Here is a 22,888-nt window from a genome sequence, read left to right as displayed (position 1 = left end):
CCAGTGGCGTAGCAACAGGGGGGGCCCGGGGGCCGTGGGCCCCGGGTGCAAGGGGCCAATAGGGGGGGGGGGGGGGGGTGTCATATACGTCTGAAGACACCCCTCTTTCCGCCGGCTACACCCCGGGGGGGGTGGGGGGGGGAGGTGGCGTGACAGAAGACATATGGGCCCCGGGTGCCAGACGACCTAGCTACGCCACTGGTGGCACCCCCTGATTGTTTTGGTGTCTGAAAACTTGCCCGATAAATAACCTGTTAGTTTTCTGTTACACAAGTAGTTTCTCAATAGGATTAACACTGGACCTGTTATCCCATATGCTTCTAATTTTTAGTAACATGTCATGATTAATTGTGTCAAAAGCTTTCGAGAAATCTAAAAATACAGAACCAACGGTAAGTCCTCTGTAAATAGAATTATTGATGTAGTCTGTTAATGAAATTACTGCTAAGGCAGTTGAGCTACCTGAACGAAAACCAAATTGGGAGTTATTCAAGATATTAAACTTCTTCAAATAATTATTCAAGGGGCTAACAAATAGCTACTCAATTATTTTGCTAACAGAGGGTAAGATAGAAATAAGTCGGTAATTACAAATAATACACTTATCGCCTTTCTTAAATATGGGTATGACTTCGCACGTACTCTGAGCGACTGGGACATTGAACTAGTCTTCATTAAAAATACCTGGCATCGCCAACTAGCCCAAGAATTCTGCACTATTCATACCGAATGCCCTCGCTACTCGAGCTGGCTTTCGTGGTATGAGTATGAATGGCAGAAAATGGTGTCATGGTGGTGCACCGTGCGATTTATGACTGTTTCTCCCTATGTTCTTGCCGAACGTCGCCTACATACACGACTTACACGCAAAATACGGTTTCAAGGCGCTTGTTAAGCTGCTTCTCTGGTTTATTGGCACCTTTAGCCCCCCCCCCTCCCCCATCTCTTGTTCTTCCTCTTTATTTTCGCCTTCCAGTACGACATTTATCTCTCTGTAAGGGATCAGTGTTGCAGGCGACAGACATATACGGCTTATTCGGCCCCTTTCTCCAGTCCAAGTTCTTGCCAAGAACAATAAAAGAAAAAGTGACGCTCCCCTATAGTGTAACCTAGCTTTTTCATCCAGCAACACGGTTACTATATACGCGAATAGCCTATTATGTGACATGGCGTCCAAATGTATTTCGACCCCGCAGGGGCGTCTGCGAAGGGAGGCGCTTGGTGTGCTGTCACAACACGGACCCGAGCACTTGGGGGTCTGACCCTCCTGCGTGTAGCCGTGCGCGGCTGAGCCATGTCCCAGGGAAAGGGGATCCTGGGGGTTGAGCCAAAGCCGGTTGTTAGAACCTTTCTGGCCCCTCGGCAGCGGCAACACACCTCTTTGGCCTCCACTTCACATAGACCTGGCCTGATCCATCCGGGGGAAATTGGTACTTGCCTTTTCCTATCCTCCTCTCCAATCTTCGCCTTTCTCTCTCACTTCCAATCTTTCCTGCATTCTCCTCTCTTCCTTTTACTTCTGATTTCCCAGACGGCGAGAATGTGTGGAGGACCATCTGTGGATAACCAACCTTGGGTATACCATATTTGGCTACAGCAGTAACGTACAGCTGGTGCTTGGAGAACCTGTTTTACGTTTTTCACATTCTGTGGCGTTGCCTTGTTGGGCTTCATGGTGGGTGGGTGGCGTGGCTGCCGAAAACTCCGCATATACTTATAGCTAGTTCCTTCCCACCACTACCTTATCACCCTCAAAGAAGAGGGCGCACCGAAGGTGTATTTCGGATTCTTGAACGTCAAAAACAAAACTTTACACAATTTCATGTGATTCACTCGGAAAAACCAGAAATACAAGCCCGAACAATCTCAGCTTTTATTGTTTATAAATATCTAACTGAGGCTCTTGGACCAGGCTATAAAGCATCGAAGATGGCAAGCGGTGATTTCCTCTTCGAGCTCCACGATCAGAAACAAAATCTAGTGTCGTTTGGAGACGTTCCTCTGACTGTGACCCCGACGCACCATGAACACTACCCGCGGCGTTGTCTCAGGTCATGACCTGATGGCGCTGACCGAGGATGAACTTTTGGAGGGCTGGATTGAGCATACTGTCATCAATGTTAAACGAGCTAAGTTGAGGCGTGACGGCAAAGAAATCCAGACCAAGCACCTAGTACTTACTTTCGGCTCAAGTGCCCTTCCCGAGTCTGTTGAGCCCGGGAACATGAAACATGTTAAGCCATACGTACCAAATCCTCTCGGATGCTTCAAGTGCCAAAGGTTCGACCACAGTTCACAGAACTGTCGAAGCCGGCTGACTTGTGCCAAGTGTGATGAAGAGCACGCCGCATACACGCGGTCCTGCCCATCATGGAAAAAAAAGAAAAGGATATTGTTATAATTAAAGTGGAAGAATAGATTTCGTATAGAAGGCATGAAGGCGGGTGTCCTGCCTGCTAAAAAGCAGCTTTGCCGAAGTGGCGCATCAGGGGGCTGCGCCACAACGGCACCCAGCGGCTGTCTGGGTCACGCGTAGTAGGCTGGTGGTCACGTCATCGGCACCCTCAGTGGGTGCAGCCAGCGCTGCTCTGACATCCAAAAAGGGCCCATCAACCTTCGGGCTCGGCTACAAGGTGCCATCTTTCGAGGCGAGACTTTCAAAGCAAACATATCACTCGCAAGAGCGCGTGTCCAGCACCTTGCAAGAGGCCATGGGCACAACACCGAGCGTGACGGCGCAGCCAGCGCCTAAAGAGCGCGATTCCATTGACTGCTCAAAAAAATACAAACCTCGCATCATCGCGCCCCGAAACGGCTCTGTAAGCTAATTTTCCATTATCGGACACACACCTTAAAACACATTCAACACGGACGCACAAATCCTGCAGTGGAATGTGAGATGACTCCTCCCTAGCCTCGACGATATCACAGAACTCCTCCATAAACATCCAAAAGTCCTGTGTTCAGGAAACACATTTTAAATCTGTACAAACAAACTTTCTCAGACAATATGTTGTCTTCCGGAAAGACTGTGACGACACTGTTCACTCGTTCAGAAGTGTCGCAATAGTTGCAGGTAAGTGTGTTGCTTTGCCAGAATCTTTCCCTCCAGATGCCCCTCGAGGCGGTGTCTATGCGAGCGATTCTCTTCAATGAATTAATGACAATCTCTTGCATTTACATATCGTCTCCTTACCAACTCAGCAAAACAGAATTCTATATGCCGATTGATCAGTTCCCGGAACCATACATTATCCTCGGTGATTTTCATGCTCTCAGCACTTTGTGGGGAGACTCTTGGTGTGATGCCAGGGGTCGACCTATAGAAAACGTTCTAGAATCCTCTAATGCGTGCCTCTTTAATAAAAGAGCCCACCTACCATAATATCCGCCACAATCCATATTCATCCAGAAATTTGGTCATTGGCACTGCGGCCCACCTTCCCCATGTCGAATGGAATGTTGTCAAGAATCCACTTGAGAGTTACCACTTCCGTGTAACGCTGAACTTGATTCGGCAACATGACAGTCCACCACACTTCCCCTGTTGGGAAAAAGCATCGGCTGACTGCAAACTTTTAAAAAAGTCAACCTACTTAGACGAGCTTTTATCAACGATTTTACTATTGATGACGCAGTAGCGTATTTTACCGCTTTTATTCTTGACGCAGCTCAAAAATTTATTCCACAACCAAATGGTCTCCCATGTAAAGGGCAGCACCTTAATGCAATGAGGACTGCAGGCTGGCGCGAAAGAAACAAAAAGCGTGAGGCGTGCTGCGTCGCTCCCCGATTGCAGAAAATCTTATAGAAGTTTAACTTGTAAAATCACAGGGATGGCGGACACAACAGGCAAGGAGGGCTAGCTGGGAGAGGTTTCTCTGTGGCATACCATCCTACACAAGAAGAGTCCAAAGTATGGAACGGCCTATGAAAACTAAAGGGGCAGGAAATCTACCCGTTATAGCCACTCGAAGTCGAATACGAGAGACGGACTTTTGGAGCAGACGAAGAGGAGACGAAAAGCTTTATACAATATGTACATATAGCAAGTAATAGCATATAAGTACAATTAATATTTGTCGTGGTGCTTGCTCTCTGCCCCCGGACTCCTCAGTTCTACCAACGGAAAGTGGTCGGCAATTTCTTGGAACTTTGAAGGTCATCAGTGGATGTTTGAAGCCCAGCACAAGGGCAGCCACTTCACAAGAACGAGAGGGGAGGAAGGGGAGCGGCCATTGCCTCGATGTTAGGCACGCGGTGTGGCACGACACCGTTCCCTTGGCTGATGACCAAGGACTTTGGAAGGCCAGGCCGACGCTTTTGCCGAACAATCCTTTCTTTAAGTACAAACAAGTTGCAGAACTTAAGTCACTGGACCGTAAATGCCGTTTTAGTAGGACGTTCTTGAGCGCTAGTTGGTTCATACTTGAAGGGAGGATAAAACTGCGCGAAAAACGAGAACAGCGAAAGTAACACACAACACACCACGAGCGCAGACTGCCAATTGTTTATTCTTGAAAATCTGCGATTTTCAAGAATAAGCTTGGGCGTGCTAGGGCCTGCAGTATTTTGTAAATAAATAAATATAGGCTATTTCAAGCATGACCACATCGTCACTCACATTTGTGCAGATGGATGTATGGATGGATGTAAAAACTTTATTGACAGTCCTGAGATACGCGATTATTGCGCAGCGGTCGCTCCCACGTTGGGACGGGCAGGCCGAGCCTGGCCGCCGCATCATGGGTTCTCTGGATGGCCCAGATTTGGTCCCCGTAGTCTGGAGATAACATAAGAGAATTCTGCAGACTAGCTTTTGTTTGTACCGAATAAACATGAGGAAAAAAAACGAACCAGTCTGTTGTACGCACAAACATTGAGCGGTCAAAAAATGAAGACGGCACATATCAGAACAATAACCGAAGTGTAGGCGACAAGTGAGGGAATGAAAAAGCGCGATGGTATATATAAAACATGGTTACAACAAAGTCAACACTAGTGACGTAAAAAGGACGAAAGCTAACGAAGATGACAGAATTAAAAGACATCAATCAACCGAAGTAAAGGCGAAGGTGGCACTAATAAAAACCTGAAAACTTGTGAAAATGGCATGAGGGAAGCGTAATGAAACACGGTAATATATGATGAAGCTCAGTCTGGACTCGCGAGCGATTACATGCATCGAAAAAAAAAAAACTCGCGTAAATGCAACTTTTTTGTTCACAAGTGGCTTCCTAAAAAAGCAATTAAGATGGCACATGTCATAACAATAACCGAAGTGTAGGCGAAAAGTGAGGGAATGAAAAAGCGCGATGGTACCTATAAAACGTGGATACAACAAGTTCAACAATAGTGACACAAAAGGATTTAGCGAAGGATTGAAAGTGGTGGGTGATAGGATGTGATATATCTTTTGTAGAAGTTACAAAGCACTCTCCAGAGCTCGAAATCTGAATGCATTTCCTTAAACTTCAACAGAAGTACTCTTTCTTTGAATTCTACACCGGTGCATCAAAGTCGCATGCTGTAGTTTCTTACGCGGTTGTTGGTCCCTCCTTCTCCGAATCAGACGTATTGCTCCCCCAAAAGAGTGCCTGTACTACAGAAGCCTATACAGTATTGTCTGCGGTGAAACACATAACGAAATTAAAACTAAAGAAGGCAATAATATTCACCGACTCCTTAGGTGTTGTAAAAGCGTTAATGTCTATACAAAAGCACAAAAAGGCTGTTTTTATTTAGCTTTATTCACTTAATTTTGTGTAATTTTAGTGATATCGTAGACATGTCTTAATATGATGGGTTCCTAGGCATACAGGAATCGAGCGTAATGGGCTTGCCGACGAAACCGTCATGTCAGTAGCAACAAAATATACTAATTCCTCTGTAGTTGTCCCTACCATAGACGTGAAACTTTTCCTACACAAGCACCTTAGTAACTAGTGGCAACACTTATAGGACAATGGAACATCTAACAAGCTGTATGTCACTAAACCACAGTTAAGAAATTGGCCACCCATATCAAAAATATGACGAACCGAAGTCATGATCTGTCGACTTAGAAACGGCCACACGTATGGCACACACTCGTACATGCAGACTGCTGATGAGCCACCTATCTGTCGTAAATGTGACATGACGTTGACTGTCCTGCACGTTTTGCTGGAATGTCGGGAATTAGAGGCTCAGAGAATAAAAATTTTTTTGTTTACAAGATCGTCAACAATTTTTACTACATCCAGCAATGTTCCTAGGCAAAGACTTGCTGTTTGACAGTAAACTAGTCCTTGCATTTTTAAGTATGTTGGTGTACTACACGTTATACACCCAAGCATCCGTAGCACAACCTTTTATTAGAGGCTACTGCTGCGACAATAGTATTTAGAGCACATGCTTCCCGGTCCTTGCACTCGAGGCCGCGGGTGAGGCATCAGTGCTACTTGCATACGCTTAGAGTTCTATTTTACGTTCTATGTTACAGATCTATCACTTCGCAAAATATATTAAATGGTCATCGCACACCTCAACTGCCGTCATATTTTTGTACATATTTTTTTCATGCATATAAACAGTGACTGATTTTGTACCATTTTACAGCCATGTTAAATCCTCGACTTCATAAACCATCATTCTTAACTCATTGCGTCATGTGTTGCGCGCTCTTTGGCCAGAACTGGAACTTGTGCCATAAAAACCCGATAATCAATCAACCCGGGGGAAATTGCACATGCATACATACATACATGCATACATACATGCATACATGCATACATGCATACATGCATACATAAGCTATGCCAGTGCAGCGCGGCAGGGGACAGTGCCGCACAGGTTTCAGGGACTTCCAGGGTTCACGCACGGTAGTCCTGTAGCATCTCCATCCGCCCCTTTGGTGGCAGCAGCCAGTGCTGCTCCATCATCATCGAAGATGGACGTGGAGACCGCAGTGCCTCAGAACCCGAAGCTAAACCAAACTTCATGGTCCGAGACGCGCGTCTCGGCGCTTGGCTCTCAATCATCCAGCGCCACGGAGAAGGCGATGGAGGTCTAACCAAGAACTCCGGCGTCATCGACGCCAATAAGGGCATGTCCTTCTTGGTGCGCAGTTACAAGAAGTTTGCAAACTTCTTGTAACTGCGCCGAAAAAGGGGCAGGTAACCTAAATGGTTACCGTTCTTGTATACATATATATTTATCTATCCTTCGCACGTGCTCTTTAACATAGACAACACAACATTCTGTGTGGCGCACACCCTTGCACATCATACTACGGGAACAAGGAGAGTTATCCTTTTATTTGGTGAAGCTTTCACGTTTCTATCTTGTTTTGTTTCTTTCCTGTGACCAGTCAAAAGTGCACCACGACTTTACGGACACACTGTATGTCCGAGCCCTCGCACTTCTTGCATAGACAAGAATTGTGCAGTGATGGATTCGGGACTTTCCATAATGATTTTGCATGTTCGGTTGCAGACAATGCATTTAAGGTCCTGTATTCATTTTATTAATTATTTTAGAAACGGTACAGTAAGATATATAGATCTACGTTATGCGTATGCCTCTGTACAATTTTTTAGTTTAAATCATTAAACCTAGAATTCGGCAGGATCAAGATATATGTCCTGGCGTCATTTGGCCTTAGATGACCTTGCGTCAATAAAAATCTGATAATCATCGATAAATGTATTTCGACGCACCACTGCTGGTATCCTTGACATATTGTTGTTGTTTCGTTTTTCAATTCCTAAGGACGCCATTATATGTGCGCCTTCCTCATTTTCGGACAAGCGTCTAGGACAAAGCGCATGCAGGATTATCTTTTGGCCGGTTACATGTACTGCGCACATGTCAATACGCTACAGATTCTTTCGAGCTGCTAGACTTCCTTAATGTGCATCCATGTTCCATGCATCGTGAATGCGCATACCGGGTTGCCACCGCGCGCTGCTGTCCGAAGTAGGATTCCGTCCCGAGTTTGCCAAGAACATTAAAATTTGCCCTCGTTTTTCTAGATCCTGGCGGTTGCCCTTGGAGGTACTATTCTGACCTTGGCATTTTGTGCCGATGTAAACAACGACCGAACTTACCACGACGTACTGCTCTCTATGTGTGGAGTGAAATGGCGCTATGCATCGGCAGTGTCCGTCCTGCTGACCTGCTATGGCGTCTGCGTCACGTACCTAATAGTCATTGGTGACATGTACGACCGCAGTAAGTATCTGTTTTTGTCTTTCTGTACGGCACGCTACAGCACTTTGCCGACATGTGTCCTGTGAAGGCGTTCCATTATTTACCATGCCGGTGTGGGCAGGTACGGGTGATGTCCTGGACACACACAAAACTATTTGGCTATTTTAATTGCTGATCAAGTCTAGCAAATATAAATCTCTTCCACGAGCTTTGGACTATCTATTATACAGGGTGATCGTTATTTAAGATTTACGGAAATTTTAGAAGGGGCCTGTTGCAGACAATGTAATTCTAGTCCTTGAGCTGGATTATTCAGAGAGGCGGAAATTACTTGCACAAGAAATTGATACGCATGTTCATCTAATTAACAAAAATCCACTAATTATATTTTGAACTAATTACTTTAGTGCACATATTGCAATTTACGAATTCTACCCGGTGAGTTTGCAAGGCGCATACACCTGCGACGCCAGTTTGGAGATATGCGCCATCTAACTTACCGTAAAAATGCACTGTTGTCCCACTTACTTTCTTTTAACGAAACGCTCTTCTATGCATTGAAGCACTAAAGGAACTGAAACGCATATGTATTTCGTTCCACACTTTGGGAATAAATATTTTGAAACTTGTCCTGAAAATTCATTTCAAGTGGGTACCACGAACTCGCCAGCTCACCGGCTACAATTCGTAAATTGCAATGTGTGCCTTAAATAATTAAGAAGTTAATTAGTGGATGTTTGTTAATTAGTTCAATATGTGTTTCGATTTCTCGTGCATGTAATGTCGGCCTCTTCCAATAATGCAGCTCAAGGACAATATTTATCCTATCTGCCACAGGCGAGTTCTGAAAATTCCATAAAACTTTAAGATTATCACCCTATATATATATACTATATATATATATATATATATATATATATATATATATATATATATATATATATATATATATATATATATATATATATGTGTGTGTGTGTGTGTATGTATGTATAACGTAGATTGAGCGTAGATTCAACAAATATTTCGAGTTGGGTGCGATTTTCAAGGTTTAGAAAGAAAGGGTTCATTCAAATCTGTCTGTGTTTAAATTGTCCACATCAACAACCGCCCCCCCCCCCCTAGGCTACAATAAAAATGTTAACGAACAAAATTTTTTGCATTGGTTTTCTGAAACTTACGTTGTTCGCAGCAAAACATGTCGGCTTCGGCTTTAAGAAGTCATTTACATGAACACCACGTTTGCTATGCTCATAGCCTTTTTGAAAGAAAGATATCGATGGCCACCCTGCGTGTATATAGTCTGTGCGTTTGTCTTTGTATTGTTCTGTACGCTGCCTCCCCCTCCCGCCTCTCAATGTGTGTGTTTTTTTTAACGGATGATCGACTAGCAACAAGCCCAACCGCAGACTTTATTAAATCCCCTCTATCGGCGTCTCTTTGGTGGGAGAGAACGTGGCGTGGGGAGGTGAAGGCCGAAAGTGGCCTCAAGCCAAACACATCCCTTCGGCGTGAAGTGGCGCTTGACGGTGCATTTTCATTCCCGACCTAATACATGCCTTCTTCGTCCAGTATTCGCTTCGCTTCACGGACCAGACTTCTGCCACACGTGGTACATGGCCCGCGAGTTCACCATCACCATCACTGCTGTCGCCATCGTGCTGCCGCTGAACATGCTCCAGCACATCGAGTTCTTGAAGTGCGCCAGGTACGCCCGACATGCGTGCTTGAGTGAGAGATGTCCGCGCTTTTCACACCTTTTTTTTTTTTTTTGTCCGTGCTCTCGCAGAACCTTCCCTCGTGTCGCGTTTGGGTGCGATTTACTTGAAGTTACAGGGAGCGAAAATGGCTGCACAGCGGTGTTACGTCCCATACTCAAGCATAATTAACTGCAAGAAAACTTCTAATTCTGTCTTGCTTTTTTTTAACTTTTTTTGTTCCCTCTTATTTTACTTTATGCTACGAGCAAATCTTCGTATAGTGTTGCGGTTTTCAGACGTATAAGGGAACTGTATTGGATACTCAAGTCATGTGACAAAGGTTAACCGAGCCTTGTGCAGTTTTACTTGGGCAAACTAAAATGGATCAATTTCGTAATCGTACATTTCCTTGGCAGCCCCTGGTGTTACACCTAACTTGAACCGTATGAACTGCATCGCTGGGGCAGACTTTAAAAATTGAATTTTTTTTGCTTGCGCTTTAATTTTCTATGCGCGTAGCTATTGCATGTTTGGACTTTGTGCGACCGCGAAATATGACAAGGCGCTGCTAAGCGTTTCCACTATAGAGCTTTCAAGTGTGTTTTTAGCAGGGAAGCACAGCCGAGCAAGCGTGAAATTTTTGCAACATATTGCACACTTGTAGGCCGTATAACTCCCGATGAGCATCAGATTGAGTTTAATATGTTATACCTACTATGGCATAGTACCTGACTCTCTCAAACGCGAGCATTCCTCAAATGTACTACCGAACTACGCCTTTCTGAACTCCGCGCGCGAGGCCGAATTTAGCTCCGATTGCGTCACGCGTGGCGCGAAAATGGCTCCCCCTGCGCACGCGACACATGTATGATCGAGTAATGGCTTCTTTCCTCTACACAACGATACCAAAGTAAAGCGCGCCACATCTATTCGCGCATTAGAAAGCTTACTTGCTTAACTATAATATGATACGGCCAGTGGGAGTCCTACGACGTATTCTTGCAATCGTGCTCGCTCCCTATTCGTAGTGGGCCCGCCGTGGTAAAAGGTGGTGGGCGAAGACTGGCACCCCTTTGTTATAGTGCCCGAGCCTCTTACCGCCACTTCTGGACGCTGCATGTCGAACGCGGGGGCGCAATAACCGAGAAAGCGTAACAATTCTGCGAAAAATTGCGCACTTATACGCTTAAAACTCCTGATTGGCACTGAGTAAGCTTTCTGGAACGCTACCACTTCCGCTCGGATCGACAAACGTACTGCAGAACTATGCCTCTAAGAACGCCGAGCGAGAGGCTGCATTTAGCTGCGATTGCGTCATGCATGGCGCTACAGCGGAACCACCTGTGCACGCGACACATGCATGATCGAGTAATGACTTCTTTCCTGTATACCCTACGATACGAAAGGAAGGCGCGTGTTTAGTACTGTTACAAATATACAGGGTGTCCCAGCTATCGTTAGCCAGAGTTAAAAAATATGCGAACGCCACGTAGCTGGACAGAACCAAGGTAATATTGTTTGCCGTTGCCTCGAGATATTCAAATTAGTTTTCTTTCATTCCGCCTAATTAGATAGTGAGTCTTAATGAATTATTCAACTTCTCAAATATTATAATTAGATTAAAAGTGTCAATGAGAAAATTGTAGAGCGACATGAAAAAATGACAACCATCCCATTCTGTGAAGGTGGAGTGGCAGCGAAAGCTGGCGACAGACAAAGCTCTCAAACGAAAAGCGAAGTACTTTCGCTGCCATTCCATCTCCACAGAGTGGAATGGTTGTCATTTGTTCGTTCAACACTCTCTGCAAAACAAACGGCCCCTCTACGAATAGGAAACGATCGCGATTGTAAAATTAGACCGTAAGACCCCCGCTAGCTGTAACATAAGTTAGGCATATAACCTTTCTAATCCGTTAATAAATCTAACTTGTACATTTGTTTACATCATTTCTGTACTCTAGTTGCCCATACGCCGTCTGCAGCACGCACAAGACGTTTCATGCACCCCACTGCGGCTGCGTCCCTAATACAGCCTATCCAATCTATTTTACAACGCTCTTTATGGCTAGGGTTCCGTGCATGTTTCGTGTCCGTCAACAAATCTGTATGAGCAAAAACTATCATCAGCATTGGCTCGCGCCACTGCTCGCGCGTTCGTCGTCGTCGTCGTCTTCCACAGCTAGCTTCCATGCCACTCATCATGCTAGCGTTCCCGTACTGCCCCTTCTTATGCGAAAGTGCTGACGGCACTGGCCCAATGCCAGTCGGTGCGGTGATTTCGGTCTGGAATACGTTGCCTCAATATATCGCGAAATGAAAACACGAATGTATGTAACGAATGTATAACACGAATGAAGGCGCATGTATAAAATAAATGTCTGTGCGTACCTTTCGCCATGACGACCACCGATCAAGACAATAAATGTGTTCGCATCTTTGTTCAAAATTCTGTATCGCCTCTTTAATTTTGGAAAGTTAGTTTCAAAGTTAGTTTCCCGTTTTGTTGACTCTGGTTCAAGTGGCGTGAAACAAGCAATCGGCCTGTCAAAAAGGGAAGAATGCTCTTTCGGTCCAGACATCGAACGTCACAGGAGTTCGAAAACACCAGAAAAGTAGTTATGCTTATTTCGCTTTGTACACCCTGCATGCATCGATATGAAAGGGAATCCTCTAATTGCTTTCAGGAGGCTGTAGTGGCTATACGGATCCGTCCCACATAAGAGTGCTCAGTGAGCCAATTTAAGCAAAAAGGCTATTTGTTACATATTCACACGTCAGATTCGAATCCACGCATCCAGTGTAATCATCGCTTAGAAACGAATTCGGTGTTCCCTCTCATTTTGTTCCCTCTCAATTCGACGCGAGCAGGTCGAGTCAGAAGTCGAGCTGACCCGATCCGACTCGACTGCGTTTACATGCATCTTTACAAGCAGTTTTAGTGCCTCAACCCGCCTCTCGCAGGAGCGATGACTGAACTCGCCTCGGACGCTCCCTCGTCCCGACCCACTAGCATTTACCCGACGACCGAATTTCGGCACAGGCCGACTCGACCCGGGCTTCATCGGATTTATGTAAACGTAAAGCTTATACGCCTCCAGTAACATTTCGTTCACATATTCGCATTGTGCGCCAGTGCCATCCGTATCCTCGCGTGCCCTGCACTTTCTATAATAACTACGCTGCACATTGCAGCAGCCTGGGCTTAGTGGCCGTGCTCTACCCTTGCGTCTTGACGTGCATCGCGTATTTCACGGAGCCCCGCCCGGACGACTTGCACATCAAGGTGTGGTAGGTACTCGGCAAACTTTAGCAGGCATCCCTCTCTCTGACGCTTTCTTCACGTGACCCGGGATCTTTTCTTCTTCAGGCCTACAAGCGTATCTGACGTCCTTCTCAGCACTCCCGTGTTTTGCTTCGCCTACCAGGTGAGTGTTGCAAGCAAGCGCCGACGGAGTGTTGTCGAGAAACTTTGGCAAATGTGTATTGCAAAAGAGTGCGCAGAAAACACCGCAAAAAACAGCGCTCATGTCGTGTCCTTCTAGTCTCTACATGTTTTCATTTGCTTGGTTTCCAGCGCCTTCTAAAACGCACATACAAAAAAAAAGAAAGAACTGCCCAGCTATCTGGCTATTCACATCCAACATCGATATAGATGGATGTATCACTATCCACAACACTCATCGGAATGCGGAAACTGTCGCTAAAGTGGAGATGTATAGCAATAAGCGTAATGCCTGCGACTTAGGGATGCAATTTTAGACTTGGGGGGGGGGGGGGGGGAGGTGCTTCGGAATTCAACTTATAACACCAGGCTGCTTGCTCCTCCTACACGGTTTGCAAATTTCGAAATCTTTTGTCTTCTCTCAGAAACAACATTTCATTATTCAGTCAGACATAACTTCAACATTTCGCCTACATTATGAGGGAACAGGCGGCTGACTTGACGCCAAACAAAGGTAAAGATTAATCAGAAGGTCTTCCTTCCAAAGTCAAGCTGCCGTGCGTTGGTAAAGCCATTGCAGTGCAAATAAAACAGACACAAAGAACACAAGGCCGGACGCCATGGGCGCTACTCACAACTGATTTATTAGTCCCCCAGAATATCAGAAGAAAACATCGAAATAAATGCGCATGCGCACAGCTTCATCGCGGCAAAGAAAAAAAACGCATCTCGCTTCCAAGTAGACACACAGTATCACTGACACAATCCGTGCCTCCTTTCTTGATTTGGAAGGCTTCCAAACGTTCGCGTGCAGTAGTTTGCTTCTGGCCAGTATCTTAATCTCGCGAAACCGATGTTCAAACCGAGTTTCAGCATTGAAACAACGCTGTATGCGGTCTTTGAATGCTGGTGAGATGTTTTCTCTAGGAAATCTCGACCCTGCACATAGACCGCTTATTAATGCAATATCAATTATATAGAAACTATTATACGGGCGCTTTTTTTTTTATTCCGGCGGCGGCTGCGTATGGGTGCGGCCGCGCGTGCCCTGTATATATTTTGAGAAAGATCTGCGATGGGTACAGCGTCTAGGTCGGCCGACGGCGGATAGCTTCGCGTGCGCTGTGGTCTCGCCGCTTAGTTCGCGTTGAAGCGAAAGGCAGCACGAAGATCAACTCTCCTGCTGCTCCCGCGCTTCCTCACGCCAGCGTTTTGACAGCGAGTGTCCGCGGTCATCGAGTGAGACGTGCTCATGTTTCCCTGTGCGCACGTGACACCATGCTTGTTAATTTAGTTAGTAAGCGAATGTTTACAAGTTTGTTCGGCCGATAACACTACTATCCTTTCTTCGTATAGCTGTCTAATAATTTGCTGCCACAATATATGCTTCGCCTTTCGAACGATACTGCGACTTTTACAGCGAAGCTGTTAAGGGCTAATTTCTCCACTATCGTGTCTGCGTGTAGAAAAATATCCCGAAGATAGTGCAATGCCGGGCTGACCCGCGGTGGAGGTGCAGTTCGCAATTAAGGGGCCCACATACACGGCTTCGCAGGTCATCCTTCTTCACAGAGTGGAAGGGCACTGAGTTTTTTATTTTATTTTGGGGTTTTACGTGCCAAAACCGCTTTCTGATTATGAGGCACGCCGTAGTGGGGGGACTCCGGAAATTTCGACCACCTGGTTCTTTAACGTGTACCTAAACCTAAGTACACGGGTGTTTTCGCCCCATCGAAATGAGGCCAGCGTGGCCGGGATTCGATCCCGCGACCTCGTGCTCAGCAGCCCAACACCATAGCCACTGAGCAACCACGGACGGCGGGTATGGGTTTTATTTATGTATTTATTTATTTAATTGAAACGTTGACAACAAATATCTCGTTGGCCTCTCCACAATGTTAAACTCTTGAACGTATCAAAGTATGACGTTAGATAAGATGAATCCTTATAGGCTGAGATATACACATCGACCGAGTCATCCCACCGTGAGACACGACGATGCAATTCAGTCGCCGTTCTATCGGTGGACCCACCTCTGACCTTGACATGTACAGCACTAAAGCTGATTCGTGTTAACCTTTGGGAAGATTATGCAGTCCAAACTACGAGTAAGTGAAGCTGACTGCGGGCCGAGTGGGCTACTGTTGGCAAACCCAGCACTCCAAACCCATGGATAGAGAATAGCGATTGAAATGGACTGTTTACCACCCATCAACCGGGTTTAGCAGCGACGCAAATGTAGTAACAGGTTCACCACAAAGGCGTATCAAAAGCTCCAGCCACGCTTGTTCTGAGCTTTCTCTGCACTTTTGTTTTAGAACGTATAGTTTGTCTGCCCCTTGGAATTCAGTTTTCGCTGCTCCGGCGCCCAGTTTGTTAGTATACGATGCTATTTAGTGTGGCACAAGTTAATTTACTGTATGAACAACATAACTGTTAAATAACTGAAAGGTGCTATTGGTGAAGACATTTACTCAAAACTACGTCCTACGTATACCGCAAAAAAATAGAGGGAGAAAGAAAGAGGAAGGAGCGGTAACTGGACGTAGCTAACGCGGTATAGTGATATTAACTGTGCTGCTTTCGTCCTAGTTATCAGCCACGTGAAGTGTATGCCCGCGTCCACTAAACGACTTGGTTTTCGCGCTTTGCAGAGCCACGAGGTAGTGATGTCTGCGTACGCGGCCATGCGCCAGCGCTCGCTGTGGAACTTGGGTCGGTCGATCGCCTTCTGCATGGTCGTCCTCTTCTTCATCTACTCCATGGTGGGTTGCTTCGGCTACCTGACCTACGGCGCAGCCGTGCGCCCCGATGTCATGGAGATGTTCGACGCCACACGGGCTTGGGTGCTCATCGGCCTGCTGGCGCTCATCTTCAAGATGGCCGTCACCTACCCGCTTCCGGCGCTTTGTGCAAGGTCTCGCTCGCCACCTGAAGGCGCACTGTCTCCTATGCTGTGCATTGCAGATGCGCATGTCAGGTCTCAACAGTGTCACAGCAAAGTACCGATCATTCTGCATTAATGTATGTGCGCTACTGTGCTACGTCACAATATTTACAGCGACAAATCGAAAACGTCAAAATCAAAATATTAGTAATAACAATAAATAACACTAAAAGCACGCAACATTCAAGGAACCACGCACCTACTTTTCCCTTTCCAGCATCTCCTGTTGAGTATACTATCACATTCTACAATTCACGACAATTCACGACCTGCTTATCTCCACACAGCCCGGTGTCATTATCAATGCTATGAGACTTGATTTGATCAGTATAAAACCTTATGAACCCTTATTTGCCGTTAGCAACCTTATCGGTCTATATCCGACCTGTATCAACCCTTATCGGTTCTTATCAACCTTATCGGACTCGATCTGAGCCTTATCAACATTTTTCTGACCTTATTAACCTTGTCAGACATCATCCGATGCTTATTGGTACTTATTATCCTTATGAGAATTGAGCCGACCATTATAAGTCCTTAGCGCTCTTTAACCCCTTATCCAACCGCGTAGAAACATTTTCAACCGTGATGAGACCCATATAACTCCCCATCACTCCTTATCAACTCATTGACTGCTTATTTGTCTGTGTTGCGCGATGTAAAGCGCGTAATCCCTCACAGATTGGTGCCATTTCGGTCAATGAAGGAACACCCCAACGGAAGGCACATCCCGCGACCACCGAAACGTATCGGGGATGTGGCGTGTTTCGCATAAAATTTTATCAAAGTCGGAATTTTACTGAAGTCTCCAATGCTCCATGTCTACTCTACATGTGGTCATTGAGGTGGATTTTATTCAACCATTGCCAAATCTTTTGACAAAGCCTTCACAGAGACTGTTCTCCTTTGACATTCGTTTTGTGCCGCCGGTACAGCACATTCTTATGATTCATATACGAGTATATTAACCTTCTGCAAGCCGGGGTGTTTAGCCCAGTGGGCAAGAAACTCGGCTTCTGGGCGTGGGGTCGTAGGTACGAAACTCACCACTGCCAACGTTCTTCCTTTCAAATTTATTTTGCTTTAGACATTAATTTCTTTATAGCGACTCGTCTTACGTGATAGATGGACGGACGGACAGGTTTCCTCGTTGCGTAGGCATAGGAATGCCTACACATTTAATAGTAGGGGTTATTCGGAGATAAAGTGTAATGACCTGAGGATAGACCGATAATTGGTAGGTAAAAGGAAATAAATAAATTAAATGTAAAGGAATTTCAGAAATGAAATGAAATAGTGTGAAGTAATTTCCTGAAGGCGTCCAAAGTAGACATAGGTTCGCCACGATGAAGGCCAGTCACCTTGTCGAAACGTTGGCTCCAACCTTAGAAGAATCTTGTTGGACCACTTGATCACTTCGCTGATGACGTGTGGCCTATAATTCAAGCGGTAGGCAAAACAGAGGTGATAGGAGGACGATGCCTTCTGCCCTTACGCAGACGATGAAGACGGCATTTCAAACCTTCTGAAGGCAAGTGCCGAGGCATTAAGGAATAGGCTCTTCGGAGTGTTAGCTCAGGCCAAGCTGTTGAAAGGGATCCTTGCTATACTGCCCTGCAGCGGAAACCCGTGACATGAAGCAACGTGATGCTTCAAACTTATACACGGAACACCATTTAGTCACTGCGTCAAGACAAAAAGACATCGGAAGTCAGATTTAAGTTATACTATTTCGCACCCCTCAACAACAGCTAGTTTTCTAAGTGACACAGATAATGGCACCGATCTCAGACGGCACAGGGTGATTAAAGATCCCCCACCCCAGTGAATCAGCTGTCTCAGCACAGTATACTGTGCAGCTCTCATCGTCAACTTCATCGTACTACCCTCCTTCCTCTTCACATGCCATCTAATTTGCTCCCCCAAACGCCTTTCCCAGCGTGAAGTAGAGTGCCAGAGGCACTTCACCTTTCGGCAATTAAACTTCCTCTTTATCATTGAAAGAAAGAACTTGAGACCGGACAATCGTAACGAAAGGAGGAGGGGCAAAAGGACCAGGGACAAAGAACGAAATTCTCGCAGCATGTTTGACCTGTTCGTTACAAGAACAGTGAAGGACCAGCCAAATAAATTTTACGTGGCCCTAACACAATGGCCAGAAGTTCTATTTAAAAGATGTGTGTCTAATGCGGAATCCTGATTGGAGAACTATGTAGACGCGGTGAAATAATTGTCGACTCAGGCCCCCTCCTCACGCGGTAAAATGTCAGTCGTAATCCTTGTGCTAGTTTCAAGGGGCGTTAATGTGAGTAATCAAATAGGTGACTCAGATATAGAGAAAACTCGATCTACGATTATTGCAATTAACGAACACGATTTGACGGTGTTTCGCCCTTTTAGTAATTACTTGGCCGCTGAGCTCATTTTTCTTGATTCTCCGTCATCGTCGGTTCCCACACAATCGGCTAAAGTTTTGCGAACAGATTCTTGGCTGAAGTAAGCATTTCCCCACTATGCGTGCATTGTGGCATCTGCCAATGGTTTCTGGTGTCTTACGTACGAGTATTGTCGTTTGTACTGCGAGGCTGTAGCAGTCGCGACCACCGCCGAAAGGTGAAGGCAATGAACTGTACAAGGATGGCGGATCGGGCGAGTTGGAAGCTATACATGATAGCAGCACGCGTGAAACCGCGACACAGAAACAGAAAGAAGGAACGAGCGTTGTCCCTGGTTAAGGGACGCACGCTGTCTTACAGCCTTGAAGCTTGGTTCGAATGCGACAAAATGTTTCGTCCTCAAAGTACGTTTCCTGTTTACATTTTTTGCACTCATGTACACTCATTGCCATGGTGGCAGAACAGCGAAGGGCAACGCCCATCTCCCATACTTCGGAGGTTAGTTTTCCAGAATTAGCCTCCGGACCTCCCTGCGATGCGATGGCACGCCCACTGCTTAGTTGGCTCCTGAACATATGTGTCTTTCGTGCGCTGCTAATTTCATTTCTCCATAACCGTGTATTTTCTGTAAACTATGAACTGCAGCACAGAGCGGACAAAAGAGAGACAGAGAAACAAGAGTGCAAATAGTATCTACTCTCTTCATTGCGCTTTCGTGCTGCTGTTCAAGCTGATGCAGGCTACGCCGTTTACCAGGGGGTTTCGAGTTCACGTAGCCATGAACTAGCCAGCGCCACCTTACAGCACTACATTCAATTTCTCGTTTCATTATTCCACACAATATTGCTCTTGTTTTAAAGTGTGTACTGTGCATAAATCGAGCATGTACCCTTTGCATACTTGGTTCACCTTTACTTGTCTATCGGATGTCTCTGAAAACTGGTAGCATATGGCTTTTCACTGAAGAGTGAAATAGAACTTAATTTTTTTAAAAATTTTTTTTGCGGTTCCTTCAAAGGGTATCTTATATCCCAACTTAACGTGCAATTGAAAGAGATTTACTGCTATTCAGACTACTCTGTTTCATATCCATGTGCGATACTTGCAGTTGTTTTCAGGTTTCCTGCATGCAGTATATGCCCTGAAGAAATACGGGCAAGCGGCTGCATCTTGCTTTAAAAATTTGGCTGCTCAGAAACTATTAGGTTCAGTACTTCTCAGGGGATTAGTTAATATGCTTTGTTTTTGATGTGTTATACCACGCAGCAAGAAATATATTATTTCTTTTCTGAATTGCGTTGTCTATAACCAGCAACACATCACTGTTGCGTTTCATGTCCAGCTGTAGAAATATCAGATAATTCGGCATAAAAGTCGCGATTCTGATGGTTCTCAATGCGTAAACCACATCACGAAGTTGTTCCAAACGAATACCTTTTTAGTATCGTCTTCGTATCGTTCTTGTTGTGACCATAAGTATCAGCTGCGTTAAGAACGTGCGTGATTGTTTAGCTTCCGGCACCAATTTTCATGTCATCCGAACGAATATTATTTTACGCATACAGTATAGCCCAAACGAGCGTTTCTACAGTCACCCATAGATAGCGACCTTCGTAATGTTCGAATTAAGCGAGCGAATGACAGTGAGCGCATCGTTTCTGCCAGGGATGCAATCGAGGAGCTGTACCTAGAGCTGCGCGGAGGTCCTCCCGATGACCGGACGCGGACGCACGCCCGCAAGACGAAGCTCAGCCTCGCTTGGTTTGCCAGCACCGTGGGCATGGCCATACTGCCGCTGGACATCGGTGTGGCCATCAAGTTCCTCGGATGCCTGGCCGCGCTAAACGTATTTGTCTTTCCCGGTACGCACGTGGGCGGCACTGCAGCTGGGCCACTGGTTCACCGTGATATAATCATCCATATCCTTTCCAGTGTCGAGCCACAAAGATCGTCTAATCCCAAAAATCATTTAGTTTGTGCCACAGCGCAAATATTTTGCTTTTCTTTATTCATGTGTATTGGTATTTATTTATTTATTTATTTATTTATTTATTTATTTATTTATTTATTTATTTATTTATTTATATGTACCTTACGGGCCTTCGAGAAGGCATTGTGTAAGGTGGGAAATACAGTAACATATTAGTATGGAATCGGGAAAAAGAAACATCAGTATAATGAAAGGCATATGCATGCAACATGGAAAATTAATACGACATTAGCAAATATATACATACGTTGAACAATAACAATGAACGGTAAACACAATAACATATTAGCATAATAATATTATAAAAGATTTTGCATGTGTACAGTAGCAAAAAAATTAGGATCACTGAAATTCTTTTATTAACATGTAGACAAATGCAGGAAAGAAATTAAAACAATACAAGACGTGTTAGATGGTTGAAACGGCATATTGATCGATTAGAAGATTGCGAAATGCACTGTTTAGATTGACAAGCAATGCCATCTGGTAGAGCGTTCCATAAACACGGGGCAAAGCTGGAAAATTAAAAGCGCGTGTGTTGCCATAAATTCGAGTGTAGCTGAACTGATTGTTCAGTCTTTGTGACGTCGAGGACGCTTTCTTCAGGTTTGATAAGGTTAGGCCAACTGTGTGGATGAATCTATGAAATAATAATAGAAGGCCAATATCACGGCGAGTGGTTAGTGGTTAGTAGTAGAAACCTTGTGAACCGCACATGTACTCGTATATACCACCCGAACTGCCGTTCTTTCTAGAAACCTAATTGGAAAAAAATCTGTATACAAATATTTAACAAAGCCCTTCGGTTGTTAGCATTGTAGTTGAAAACAGGCGTTCCAGCTGCTGAGTTGAGGCCGCGCAGAAATGACGGCATATACAAGGTTACTAGCAATACTGACACTAAGGATGCCACCAGTGGTTACGGGGACGGGGTTGTTTCGAATGCCTTAAACAGCGTCTGCTTGGAACTCGAATCGGGTTGACCATCGGAGAGGGTTAGGCAGGGAAGACGAGGTGATGTATGAACAAATAACACAGGTTTAATGCATCATTACGGGTGAGCAGTGCGCTCCAAGATAAAAAAGAAAAAAGAAATGCAGAAGCGTTCGGCGTGTGTGCTCCTGCACGCAAGGTCAGAGGTGTCTCTCCACGTGGCGTCTCGCTGACCTTTTAATACCCTCCACCATCCGGGCAACGATCCGGGCAGTAGCGGGCCTTGTCTACGTCGGGTCAACCCACACAGAGGAACATGGGGAGAAAACGCTCTTTGGCGTAGAGGGGTTGAACGTAGGACAAAGGAGAGTAGGATTTGCACCGGTGCATAATCCCGCCGCTCGCACCCGACGGACAAGTCTTTTCATGTTGACGAACGTGACAATTAGGCACGTCATGTCTCAGGCGTTTGGTATCCGTTCCATTCATTGCCGCTCAAAATGAACTGTAGCGGCCCTCATTATATCAATATTCGGTGAAATAGAGTGACGCTCCGCACGTTATCCCCACCCCCCCTCAAAAAAAAAAAAAGCGAGAAGAAAAGATGAACTCCATTACGCAGATCGCTTAATCTTTGCGACGCAGTTCAGGCTACATTTCGATTTTCTTTCTCCCTTGCAATGTAGCTAAACGTGCACAGTATGTGGTTATCTCTTGTCCTCCCTCTTGAGCTCTTCTGCGGATCTCTTCTAGGCGTGTGCCTCGTGGGCTACACCAAGCTGAAAGGTTCCTCGACCACCTATCTGCACTGGCACCTGCTGCTTGGCTCCCTCATGGTGTTTGCGGGGGCCGTACTCTTCACCGTGGTTCTGCTTCACGTCTTGCTAGTCGAGCTCGTCTCTGGGCATGTCAACCAGCTCTGCTCCTGACATCGCGTCGACAGATTACTCCTCTGCGATAGCTGTACATACTGTAATGATTTACCGGTGTGTGTTGGGCTGCCAGTTCTCTATTCAGCAGCCGCTGTGTACCTGAACGTAGAAGACTCATGTGTGTGCCGCAATAAATATGTTCCGTCGTGTCTTGATGTATAAACCTCGCTGGGCACATCACGCGCTCTCGTGTGTTCGTCCCTCGTTGTATACTGGCTTGAACGACCACACATAGAAACGCGGCACTGTTCGAAAATATTTGCCTTCCTCATGTACTTGATATACAAACCGGGAGCTGGCAAGGCCTTGATTCCGTTGCATAGCGGAAAGCTGGGCGACATACCTTTGGCGCAGA

General features: G+C 45.6%; 1 protein-coding gene across 2 annotated transcripts in view; it reads left to right on the top strand.

The window, feature by feature from the left end:
* LOC135906691 (sodium-coupled neutral amino acid transporter 7-like) overlaps positions 1-22,682 on the top strand; it is a 52,944-nt gene extending 30,262 nt beyond the window's left edge. For both annotated transcript variants that reach the window (XM_065438247.2, XM_065438246.2), the window contains exons 3-9: positions 8,016-8,214; positions 9,766-9,901; positions 13,086-13,181; positions 13,261-13,318; positions 15,990-16,252; positions 20,344-20,540; positions 22,355-22,682. In XM_065438247.2, the coding sequence (XP_065294319.1) occupies positions 8,016-8,214; positions 9,766-9,901; positions 13,086-13,181; positions 13,261-13,318; positions 15,990-16,252; positions 20,344-20,540; positions 22,355-22,530 (1,125 nt within the window). In that variant the 3' untranslated portion in view covers positions 22,531-22,682. The remainder of the gene's footprint in view (positions 1-8,015; positions 8,215-9,765; positions 9,902-13,085; positions 13,182-13,260; positions 13,319-15,989; positions 16,253-20,343; positions 20,541-22,354) is intronic.
* Positions 22,683-22,888: the final 206 nt, after the last annotated feature.

The sequence above is a fragment of the Dermacentor albipictus genome, chromosome 1, assembly GCF_038994185.2.
Source record: "Dermacentor albipictus isolate Rhodes 1998 colony chromosome 1, USDA_Dalb.pri_finalv2, whole genome shotgun sequence".
Lineage (NCBI taxonomy): Eukaryota > Metazoa > Arthropoda > Arachnida > Ixodida > Ixodidae > Dermacentor > Dermacentor albipictus.
This window is presented reverse-complemented; position numbering and strand designations above follow the sequence as displayed.